Here is a 13281-nt window from a genome sequence, read left to right on the forward strand (position 1 = left end):
TAGTTATATTCTTGTACATAGGAGGTAGTATTATAGTAGTTATATTCTTGTACATAGGAGCAGTATAATAGTAGTTATATTCTTGTACATAGGGGCAGTATTATAGTAGTTATATTCTTGTATATAAGGGACAGTATTATAGTAGTTATATTCTTATACATAGGAGTAGTATTATAGTAGTTATATTCTTGTACATAGGAGGTAGTATTATAGTAGTTATATTCTTGTACATAGGAGCAGTAGTATAGTAGTTATATTCTTGTACATAGGAGCAGTATTATAGTAGTTATATTCTTGTACATAGGAGTAGTATTATAGTAGTTATATTCTTGTACATAGGAGCAGTATTATAGTAGTTATATTCTTGTACATAGGAGTAGTTTTATAGTAGTTATATTCTTGTGCATAGGAGCAGTATTATAGCAGTTATATTCTTGTACATAGGAATAGTATTATAGTAGTTATATTCTTGTACATAGGAGCAGTATTATAGTAGTTATATTCTTGTACATAGGGGCAGTATTATAGTAGTTATATTCTTGTACATAGTAGTAGTATTATAGTAGTTATATTCTTGTACATAGGAGCAGTATTATAGCAGTTATATTCTTGTACATAGGAAAAGTATTATAGTAGTTATAGTCTTGTACATAGGAGTAGTATTATAGTAGTTATATTCTTGTACATAGGAGGTAGTATTATAGTAGTTATATTCTTGTACATAGGAGTAGTATTATAGTAGTTATATTCTTGTACATAGGAGCAGTATTATAGTAGTTATATTCTTGTACATAGGAGCAGTATAATAGTAGTTATATTCTTGTACATAGGAGGTAGTATTATAGTAGTTATATTCTTGTACATAGGAGGTACTATTATAGTAGTTATATTCTTGTACATAGGAGCAGTATTATAGTAGTTATATTCTTGTACATAGGAGCTAGTATTATAGTAGTTATATTCTTGTACATAGGAGTAGTATTATAGTAGTTATATTCTTGTACATAGGAGCAGTATTATAGTAGTTATATTCTTGTACATAGGAGTAGTATTATAGTAGTTATATTCTTGTACATAGGAGTAGTATTATAGTAGTTATATTGTTGTACATAGGAGTAGTATTATAGTAGTTATATTCTTGTACATAACAGGTAGTATTATAGTAGTTATATTCTTGTACATAGGAGCAGTATTATAGTAGTTATATTCTTGTACATAGGAGTAGTATTATAGTAGTTATATTCTTGTACATAGGAGTAGTATTATAGTAGTTATATTCTTGTACATAGGAGTAGTATTATAGTAGTTATATTCTTGTACATAGGAGCAGTATTATAGTAGTTATATTCTTGTACATAGGAGTAGTATTATAGTAGTTATATTCTTGTACATAGGAGTAGTATTATAGTAGTTATATTCTTGTACCTAGGAGGTAGTATTATAGTAGTTATATTCTTGTACATAGGAGCAGTATTATAGTAGTTATATTCTTGTACATAGGAGCAGTATTATAGTAGTTATATTCTTGTACATAGAAGTAGTATTATAGTAGTTATATTCTTGTACATAGGAGTAGTATTATAGTAGTTATATTGTTGTACATAGGAGTAGTATTATAGTAGTTATATTCTTGTACATAGGAGCAGTATTATAGTAGTTATATTCTTGTACATAAGGGAGTAGTATTATAGTAGTTATATTCTTGTACATAGGAGTAGTATTATAGTAGTTATATTCTTGTACATAGGAGGTAGTATTATAGCAGTTATATTCTTGTACATAGGAGCAGTATTATAGTAGTTATATTCTTGTACATAGGAGGTAGTATTATAGTAGTTATATTCTTGTACATAGGAGCAGTATAATAGTAGTTATATTCTTGTACATAGGGGCAGTATTATAGTAGTTATATTCTTGTATATAAGGGACAGTATTATAGTAGTTATATTCTTATACATAGGAGTAGTATTATAGTAGTTATATTCTTGTACATAGGAGGTAGTATTATAGTAGTTATATTCTTGTACATAGGAGCAGTATTATAGTAGTTATATTCTTGTACATAGGAGCAGTATTATAGTAGTTATATTCTTGTACATAGGAGTAGTATTATAGTAGTTATATTCTTGTACATAGGAGCAGTATTATAGTAGTTATATTCTTGTACATAGGAGTAGTATTATAGTAGTTATATTCTTGTGCATAGAGCAGTATTATAGCAGTTATATTCTTGTACATAGGAATAGTATTATAGTAGTTATATTCTTGTACATAGGAGCAGTATTATAGTAGTTATATTCTTGTACATAGGGGGCAGTATTATAGTAGTTATATTCTTGTACATAGTAGTAGTATTATAGTAGTTATATTCTTGTACATAGGAGCAGTATTATAGTAGTTATATTCTTGTACATAGGAGTAGTATTATAGTAGTTATATTCTTGTACATAGGAGTAGTATTATAGTAGTTATATTCTTGTACATAGGAGGTAGTATTATAGTAGTTATATTCTTGTACATAGGAGTAGTATTATAGTAGTTATATTCTTGTACATAGGGGGCAGTATTATAGTAGTTATATTCTTGTACATAGTAGTAGTATTATAGTAGTTATATTCTTGTACATAGGAGCAGTATTATAGCAGTTATATTCTTGTACATAGGAAAAGTATTATAGTAGTTATAGTCTTGTACATAGGAGTAGTATTATAGTAGTTATATTCTTGTACATAGGAGGTAGTATTATAGAAGTTATATTCTTGTACATAGGAGTAGTATTATAGTAGTTATATTCTTGTACATTGGAGCAGTATTATAGTAGTTATATTCTTGTACATAGGAGCAGTATAATAGTAGTTATATTCTTGTACAAAGGAGTAGTATTATAGTAGTTATATTCTTGTACATAGGAGGTAGTATTACAGTAGTTATATTCTTGTACATAGGAGCAGTATTATAGTAGTTATATTCTTGTACATAGGAGCAGTATTATAGTAGTTATATTCTTGTACATAGGAGTAGCATTATAGTAGTTATATTCTTGTACATAGGAGCAGTATTGTAGTAGTTATATTCTTGTACATAGGAGTAGTATTATAGTAGTTATATTCTTGTGCATAGAGCAGTATTATAGCAGTTATATTCTTGTACATAGGAATAGTATTATAGTAGTTATATTCTTGTACATAGGAGCAGTATTATAGTAGTTATATTCTTGTACATAGGGGGCAGTATTATAGTAGTTATATTCTTGTACATAGTAGTAGTATTATAGTAGTTATATTCTTGTACATAGGAGCAGTATTATAGTAGTTATATTCTTGTACATAGGAGTAGTATTATAGTAGTTATATTCTTGTACATAGGGGCAGTATTATAGTAGTTATATTCTTGTATATAAGGGACAGTATTATAGTAGTTATATTCTTATACATAGGAGTAGTATTATAGTAGTTATATTCTTGCACATAGGAGGTAGTATTATAGTAGTTATATTCTTGTACATTGGAGCAGTATTATAGTAGTTATATTCTTGTACATAGGAGCAGTATTATAGTAGTTATATTCTTGTACATAGGAGTAGTATTATAGTAGTTATATTCTTGTACATAGGAGCAGTATTATAGTAGTTATATTCTTGTACATAGGAGTAGTATTATAGTAGTTATATTCTTGTGCATAGAGCAGTATTATAGCAGTTATATTCTTGTACATAGGAATAGTATTATAGTAGTTATATTCTTGTACATAGGAGCAGTATTATAGTAGTTATATTCTTGTACATAGTAGTAGTATTATAGTAGTTATATTCTTGTACATAGGAGCAGTATTATAGTAGTTATAGTCTTGTACATAGGAGTAGTATTATAGTAGTTATATTCTTGTACATAGGAGTAGTATTATAGTAGTTATATTCTTGTACATAGGAGGTAGTATTATATTAGTTATATTCTTGTACATAGGAGTAGTATTATAGTAGTTATATTCTTGTACATAGGGGGCAGTATTATAGTAGTTATATTCTTGTACATAGGAGTAGTATTATAGTAGTTATATTCTTGTACATAGGAGCAGTATTATAGCAGTTATATTCTTGTACATAGGAAAAGTATTATAGTAGTTATAGTCTTGTATATAGGAGTAGTATTATAGTAGTTATATTCTTGTACATAGGAGGTAGTATTATAGTAGTTATATTCTTGTACATAGGAGTAGTATTATAGTAGTTATATTCTTGTACATAGGAGCAGTATTATAGTAGTTATATTCTTGTACATAGGAGCAGTATAATAGTAGTTATATTCTTGTACATAGGAGTAGTATTATAGTAGTTATATTCTTGTACATAGGAGGTAGTATTATAGTACTTATATTCTTGTACATAGGAGCAGTATTATAGTAGTTATATTCTTGTACATAGGAGCAGTATTATAGTAGTTATATTCTTGTACATAGGAGTAGTATTATAGTAGTTATATTCTTGTACATAGGAGCAGTATTGTAGTAGTTATATTCTTGTACATAGGAGTAGTATTATAGTAGTTATATTCTTGTGCATAGAGCAGTATTATAGCAGTTATATTCTTGTACATAGGAATAGTATTATAGTAGTTATATTCTTGTACATAGGAGCAGTATTATAGTAGTTATATTCTTGTACATAGGGGGCAGTATTATAGTAGTTATATTCTTGTACATAGTAGTAGTATTATAGTAGTTATATTCTTGTACATAGGAGCAGTTTTATAGTAGTTATATTCTTGTACATAGGAGTAGTATTATAGTAGTTATATTCTTGTACATAGGGGCAGTATTATAGTAGTTATATTCTTGTATATAAGGGACAGTATTATAGTATTTATATTCTTATACATAGGAGTAGTATTATAGTAGTTATATTCTTGTACATAGGAGGTAGTATTATAGTAGTTATATTCTTGTACATAGGAGCAGTATTATAGTAGTTATATTCTTGTACATAGGAGCAGTATTATAGTAGTTATATTCTTGCACATAGGAGTAGTATTATAGTAGTTATATTCTTGTACATAGGAGCAGTATTATAGTAGTTATATTCTTGTACATAGGAGTAGTATTATAGTAGTTATATTCTTGTGCATAGAGCAGTATTATAGCAGTTATATTCTTGTACATAGGAATAGTATTATAGTAGTTATATTCTTGTACATAGGAGCAGTATTATAGTAGTTATATTCTTGTACATAGGAGTAGTATTATAGTAGTTATATTCTTGTACATAGGAGTAGTATTATAGTAGCTATATTCTTGTACATAGGAGGTAGTATTATAGTAGTTATATTCTTGTACATAGGAGTAGTATTATAGTAGTTATATTCTTGTACATAGGGGGCAGTATTATAGTAGTTATATTCTTGTACATAGTAGTAGTATTATAGTAGTTATATTCTTGTACATAGGAGCAGTATTATAGCAGTTATATTCTTGTACATAGGAAAAGTATTATAGTAGTTATAGTCTTGTACATAGGAGTAGTATTATAGTAGTTATATTCTTGTACATAGGAGGTAGTATTATAGTAGTTATATTCTTGTACATAGGAGTAGTATTATAGTAGTTATATTCTTGTACATAGGAGCAGTATAATAGTAGTTATATTCTTGTACATAGGAGTAGTATTATAGTAGTTATATTCTTGTACATAGGAGGTAGTATTATAGTAGTTATATTCTTGTACATAGGAGCAGTATTATAGTAGTTATATTCTTGTACATAGGAGCAGTATTATAGTAGTTATATTCTTGTACATAGGAGTAGTATTATAGTAGTTATATTCTTGTACATAGGAGCAGTATTATAGTAGTTATATTCTTGTGCATAGAGCAGTATTTATAGCAGTTATATTCCTGTACATAGGAATAGTATTATAGTAGTTATATTCTTGTACATAGGAGCAGTATTATAGTAGTTATATTCTTGTACATAGGGGGCAGTATTATAGTAGTTATATTCTTGTACATAGTAGTAGTATTATAGTAGTTATATTCTTGTACATAGGAGCAGTATTATAGTAGTTATATTCTTGTACATATGAGTAGTATTATAGTAGTTATATTCTTGTACATAGGAGTAGTATTATAGTAGTTATATTCTTGTACATAGGAGGTAGTATTATAGTAGTTATATTCTTGTACATAGGAGTAGTATTATAGTAGTTATATTCTTGTACATAGGGGGCAGTATTATAGTAGTTATATTCTTGTACATAGTAGTAGTATTATAGTAGTTATATTCTTGTACATAGGAGCAGTATTATAGCAGTTATATTCTTGTACATAGGAAAAGTATTATAGTAGTTATAGTCTTGTACATAGGAGTAGTATTATAGTAGTTATATTCTTGTACATAGGAGGTAGTATTATAGTAGTTATATTCTTGTACATAGGAGTAGTATTATAGTAGTTATATTCTTGTACATAGGAGCAGTATTATAGTAGTTATATTCTTGTACATAGGAGTAGTATTATAGTAGTTATATTCTTGTACATAGGAGCAGTATTATAGTAGTTATATTCTTGTACATAGGAGCAGTATTATAGTAGTTATATTCTTGTACATAGGAGTAGTATTATAGTAGTTATATTCTTGTACATAGGAGCAGTATTATAGTAGTTATATTCTTGTACATAGGAGCAGTATTATAGTAGTTATATTCTTGTACATAGGAGTAGTATTATAGTAGTTATATTCTTGTATATAGGAGGTAGTATTATAGTAGTTATATTCTTGTACATAGGAGCAGTATTATAGTAGTTATATTCTTGTACATAGGAGCAGTATTATAGTAGTTATATTCTTGTACATAGGAGCAGTATTATAGTAGTTATATTCTTGTACATAGGAGCAGTATTATAGTAGTTATATTCTTGTACATAGGAGTAGTATTATAGTAGTTATATTCTTGTACATAGGAGTAGTATTATAGTAGTTATATTCTTGTACATAGGAGGTAGTATTATAGTAGTTATATTCTTGTACATAGGAGGCAGTATTATAGTAGTTATATTCTTGTACATAGGAGTAGTATTATAGTAGTTATATTCTTGTACATAGGAGTAGTATTATAGTAGTTATATTCTTGTACATAGGAGCAGTATTATAGTAGTTATATTCTTGTACATAGGAGCAGTATTATAGTAGTTATATTCTTGTACATAGGAGTAGTATTATAGCAGTTATATTCTCATACATAGGTGTAATCAATATTTGACTATTCTGTGTACCAGGTAGATGAATTGTTGTATTTTTTTCTGAATATCTTCATTATTATTTTGGATGATGAACTTCACAAAGACTTGTTTTCCGCGGTGCAGCAGATCATTGTCAATACTGATGTGTAAATAATTTTTCTGTCCATTGGATGCTTTATAGGCTTCCACTGAGAGTCTCCCGGATGCCTGTTCTGTGGGTTTTAGCACGGACTCGGCTGTTTTCACCTGCAAGAGATTTTTGTGTTCTAAACAATAAAGTCAAGAAGTATTTTTCTTTTTGTCCATTGTGAGCCCTATATGGGGCTCACCATGTACATTTTTTTTTCCTATCAGTTTGTCTTTGGAGTATTGGAGGAAATCCTTGCAAACACAGGGAGAACATACAAACTCCTTGCAGATGTGGTCTCTGGTAGTATTTGAGCCCAGGACTCAAGCGCAGCAATGCTGCAGTGCTAACCACTGAGCCACCATGTTGCTCCTAAGTCAAAAAGTATTTAAAAAAGAATTGAAGAACATGGTTGATATGTTCCAGCAACTCTGTATTACTTACGGTTATATCCAACGTTCTGGCATTTCTGTCCGTGTTGAGAATTATCCTGGCTGTGCCATCGGATTGAGTCTTAGCTGTGACTGCTCCAGGATCTGCCACCACCATGATATTTCCTGCTGGAGAACCATCGGGGTTTGTCACCATCACCTAGATGAGGGAACATAAAGATATACCAGTAATAGTAATCAAGTGATTTATCAACCCATAAGCAAAGTTATGTTTAATCCATCCTATCTACATAATGGAAATGGAAAGTCCTCCATTATTGTAAAATACTTGCTTGAAGGAGATTTTTATGGGCTATCCTCAGGATAGGTCCTAGATATTTGATCGATAAGGGGCTGCTTCCAACACCCGTCCTATACCCAATGTAGGGTCGAAAGCAGAAAGCTCTGTCAGATGGGCCCCTTAACTACAGTTGACTTCAATGGGGGCTCAGATGCAGGATCGGCCACTATACAGTGGACAGATGTATTGTGTATAAGAATGGGCGTTGGAAGTGGCTGATTGTTCCGGGTTCCAACTCTCGGCCCCCACTGATCAGGCATTTATGGTCTATCCTAAGCTAAAATGGGATAAAATGCAATTTTGGACAAACCCTTTAACTATCAGTTCAATGGAGAATGGTTAGTGGTTGACTCTCCCTTCTGTGATGAATTTGCTATTCCATACTCTACATATAGATCTGTCCTTTCTTACCTTTCCTTACCATATCTGAAGATGTTTGGTACAAGATGACTCGTTTTGGAGAAAAAGTATGATTTTGTGATATTGAGTCATGAGATGTCTATCCTACATGTGGTCATGATGTGAATTGCAACGAGTCAAGGGTTTTGCTAGTATATCGCAATATCGTATTGAGTTTGTTCTGTGGGACATTGTTGCCTTTAATTGTATTCACACAAATGGTGGGCACGTCTTTATGTACAGATGGTTGATAATCCTTGGTCTGATATGCCAGTTATCCATGAAGGATGCTGCCTTGACCCATAGAGAGAGACAAAAAGTGTCAGGAACCCAACTGTGGGCCACTAGTGATCACCATAATGGTGGTCCACAAGTGTCCCATGTGAATGGAGAGGTGTGTGCTCTTATAGCCAACTCCCCATTCACTTCTATGGGACTTAGAAGACAGCCGTCTATAGCGGTCCCATGTAAGACAATAGATAAGTGTCTATTGTGATAAACGAGCTTTATAGGGGTAATTCCGTGTTCATATTTATGGTCATATCCATAGGTCATGCCATAAATATCCCATGGTTGGGAGTCTCACATCTCTCAAGTGACCACACACGTGTTAGTCTCTCAATTCTCTTGTATAGAACTTCGAGGTAGTCTTGGCTATATTGGTGTATAAGTATCAATGTGTGAGTGAATAGATACTGTGGGGCCATAAGACCTTTGGCCATGAATGGGGATATAGATTTTGACAATGATGTGGGTCTCAGAGGGGGACCCTCACCTATCAGGGATTTATTGTCTATCTTATGGACACAGCCATGAATGCCAAGAGGGGAATAGACCTTTAATGATATGGTATATGGTAAAATAAAGGACAAGACGCCACCTACCGTGAGATCAAAGGGCAATCCAGGTTTGAAATATTTAGGGGTCCTGGTAAAGAGGATTTTATAGGGGGATTTTACTATAAAAATGTTCCCCAGCTCAGCTTCCACCAAATCCCCACCTGTAATGCAAAGAGAGAGACGTAAAGAGACTTATTACATTTGTGTCCCTTTTTAATTGACTTTATTCAGAGCTGAAACATTGTATCTATCGGTTATACACTCACCGGCCACTTTATTAGGTACACCATGCTAGTAACGGGTTGGACCCCCTTTTTGCCTTCAGAACTGCCTCAATTCTTCGTGGCATAGATTCAACAAGGTGCTGGAAGCATTCCTCAGAGATTTTGGTCCATATTGACATGATGGCATCACACAGTTGCCGCAGATTTGTCGGCTGCACATCCATGATGCGAATCTCCTGTTCCACCACATCCCAAAGATGCTCCTCTATTGGATTGAGATCTGGTGACTGTGGAGGCCATTGGAGTACAGTGAACTCATTGTCATGTTCAAGAAACCAGTCTGAGATGATTCCAGCTTTATGACATGGCATTGCATTATCCTGCTGAAAGTAGCCATCAGATGTTGGGTACATTGTGGTCATAAAGGGATGGACATGGTCAGCAGCAATACTCAGGTAGGCTTTGGCGTTGCAACGATGCTCAATTGGTACCAAGGGGCCCAAAGAGTGCCAAGAAAATATTCCCCACACCATGACACCACCACCACCAGCCTGAACCGTTGATACAAGGCAGGATGGATCCATGCTTTCATGTTGTTGACGCCAAATTCTGACCCTACCATCCGAATGTCGCAGCAGAAATCGAGACTCATCAGACCAGGCAACGTTTTTCCAATCTTCAATTGTCCAATTTCGATGAGCTTGTGCAAATTGTAGCCTCAGTTTCCTGTTCTTAGCTGAAAGGAGTGGCACCCGGTGTGGTCTTCTGCTGCTGTAGCCCATCTGCCTCAAAGTTGGACGTACTGTGCGTTCAGAGATGCTCTTCTGGCTACCTTGGTTGTAACGGGTGGCTATTTGAGTCACTGTTGCCTTTCTATCAGCTCGAACCAGTCTGGCCATTCTCCTCTGACCTCTGGCATCAACAACGCATTTCCGCCCACAGAACTGCCGCTCACTGGATGTTTTTTCTTTTTCGGACCATTCTCTGTAAACCCTAGAGATGGTTGTGCGTGAAAATCCCAGTAGATCAGCAGTTTCTGAAATACTCAGACCAGCCCTTCTGGCACCAACAACCATGCCACGTTCAAAGGCACTCAAATCACCTTTCTTCCCCATACTGATGCTCGGTTTGAACTGCAGGAGATTGTCTTGACCATGTCTACATGCCTAAATGCACTGAGTTGCCGCCATGTGATTGGCTGATTAGAAATTAAGTGTTAACGAGCAGTTGGACAGGTGTACCTAATAAAGTGGCCGGTGAGTGTATATCTGTATCTGTATCCATTCCCTTCTTTCATATACATTCCACTCTTCTGTACGCACCTTTTCTTTATCTGATCATCTCCTCTGTTCCCCATTTTCATATCTGCTTCCCTGTAGACCATAGATTTGGAATATCTACATGGTAGCGCGGGGCGGACACTTCTCTTACCTGAGTCAGTTACGACAGTCACAGAAGCATGGAGTCTGTACTGTAGCAGATCATCAGGATGCATGACGTCCTTCATCAGATCTCCTCTCAGCAGACTGACCTCTCCACTTCCACCAACAATCTAGTACAAAACAGAACAAAGGGCTATGGATTGGGACTCATGTGTTGCCTTAAAAGGAGCAAAATCCTGCCATTTTTTATGAGAAAAGGGACTTTTGGGTAATGGTGAGATTTATCTCTTTGTATGTAAATGAAGTGCACCATGACATTGTTTTCCAGATATTTCAGTACCTCGATCCTTCGTAGAGACCTTGTGAGACTTTTCTCTTCTTGTCCCTTCTTCAGTCTGAATAGTACAAAGGCTTTACCAGAGACTGGTTTCCCATAGATGTATCTAGAGGATATGAATAGCTACATGTTATCATGGTGTGTATATAGTACACCATGTAGTGTATAGTATATGGCACGCTCGTGTAAGTGGCCACGAGAAAATGGCCGCAGACATGCGCAAGTCTGGGATTTAGATCCCGAAGACAACGGCGCCGGAAGAAGACACGGTGGAGAGGCGTGCCAAAGGAAGATGAGAAGACACTGGAGAGTTTTCAAGCACAACAGAGGACGCCAAGAAAACTCATTTGCATAACGAAGAAAATCGGGAATATCTACCAAACGGTGGCGCGGAGGAGACATCTAAAGGTAGGAGAAGAGTAGCCTTTCTTAAGGCTATTCCTACGTGTTAGTGGTTAAATATGGGATTCTAATGATAGAATCCCTTTAAGAAGCTAGAAAAGCGTAATATAAAATCCTAGGAACCCTCCGAGTGTTATACATAACTCTTTGAGGCAATTTTCATTACTGGTTTGGAGCCAACCCAAACTTTTGGTCCAAACTGGAGGAAGCTGAAGTCAAATGATTTGTCAAACGTTCCCTCATCCATAGTTTTTGCTCTATACAGTAATTGGAGGCGAAACTTGTAAAAATCTTCCGCAACTTTTTGGATAATAGATTTTAAAAGAGTTGTTGAAGATACTTACTGTGCATTAATAGTCAATGGGAAGGAATCCTCTTCAAGATACATGAAGCTTCTCTTCGTCTTTATGGTGACCTCAAAGCTCGGTAGAACTACCGCCATGACGAGAAAGAAACGCCGTCGTGAATGATTGTGAGGTTCCGTAAACTTAAGACAAATTCTCTGCTAATGTCATCCTCTTACCGTATTCTTTCACCTCAAAGTTGGTGCTAAAGTTCTCTGATGAGCCTTCATACTTGGCCAAGAGGGTCCAGGTGCCCAGACTGTAGACAACATCAGCTAGTTATTACCAAGGGGAAGACCTTTCCCAAGTATAACTCCCTTATTTTGTCTCCCACATGGTATTAAGCCCACTTTACTGGCCCCCATGTAGTGTAACACTCCCTTTCCTGGGCCATCACATAGTTTAACGCCCACCTTACTCACCCCTATATGGTATATTGCCCACTTTGTTGGCACCTATACAGTATATTGCCTCTTATTGGCCTTTCCTGACCTCCGCATAGTATTGACCACTTTACTAGCCCCCCATACAGTATACTACCTACTTATTGCCCCCCATGTTGTAAGTGCCACCATACAGTAACTGCCCACTTACCCCCCTCCCCAAGAGCGACTTATTCACTTATCCCAGAAGCTCAGAAGTCCTACTGAGTTGGACTTACTATAGAACTCTATGGTTTTGACTGGTTCAGTAGAACCCATGATGGGTCGGAACGTGTGATATAAAGTAAGGGAGCTTTTTGGGTCGTGTTGGCCGGGGTGGAGCCATCTAGATGCCCTTTTTACCTTCCCAACTCTGACAAATCATTAGTTTTTGAGGCAAATCCATATGTGTCAGGTTTAAATGTTTCACTCTTCACAATGATTCCATCTGGATTCTAGAACAAAATGGAAAAAAATGGAGCGTTATAATTTGGTCCACTGGTTTTATTTTGTCTAAGCTGCGACTTAGACAATTGCCTGTCCTACCACTTATCCGAACCCTTCTCACCCGGAACTCCACTGTCACAGAAGTATTGACGGGCTGCAGCTTGTTATTCAGTGGGAAAATCCGATACAGAACTGGAAGACATGAAAGGTTATGGTGTAGTCAACGTAATCTGTAACTAATCCTAGTCAACCTATCAATAATACTACAATGGGTACAAAGAGTCACAACCATCTGGAGGTCTATGGTACAACTGTTATTGTGGATATCTCTAGTACAAGGGGATGAGATTAGATAGAAGGCCTTACCTTTTCTAAGAATAGCGCCACTACTGACCGA

General features: G+C 34.6%; 1 protein-coding gene across 1 annotated transcript in view; it reads right to left on the bottom strand.

The window, feature by feature from the left end:
• The window catches only part of LOC142202396 (complement C3-like), a 59233-nt gene that overhangs the window by 43551 nt on the left and 2401 nt on the right, over positions 1–13281 (bottom strand). Inside the window, exons 4-12 of the mRNA XM_075272491.1 lie at positions 13006–13076; positions 12801–12892; positions 12195–12274; positions 12016–12103; positions 11273–11375; positions 10982–11102; positions 9372–9487; positions 7801–7947; positions 7263–7475 (exon numbers count right to left, since the gene is read on the bottom strand). Coding sequence (XP_075128592.1) covers positions 7263–7475; positions 7801–7947; positions 9372–9487; positions 10982–11102; positions 11273–11375; positions 12016–12103; positions 12195–12274; positions 12801–12892; positions 13006–13076 — 1031 coding nt within the window. The remainder of the gene's footprint in view (positions 1–7262; positions 7476–7800; positions 7948–9371; positions 9488–10981; positions 11103–11272; positions 11376–12015; positions 12104–12194; positions 12275–12800; positions 12893–13005; positions 13077–13281) is intronic.

This window comes from Leptodactylus fuscus, chromosome 5 (assembly GCF_031893055.1).
Source record: "Leptodactylus fuscus isolate aLepFus1 chromosome 5, aLepFus1.hap2, whole genome shotgun sequence".
NCBI lineage: Eukaryota > Metazoa > Chordata > Amphibia > Anura > Leptodactylidae > Leptodactylus > Leptodactylus fuscus.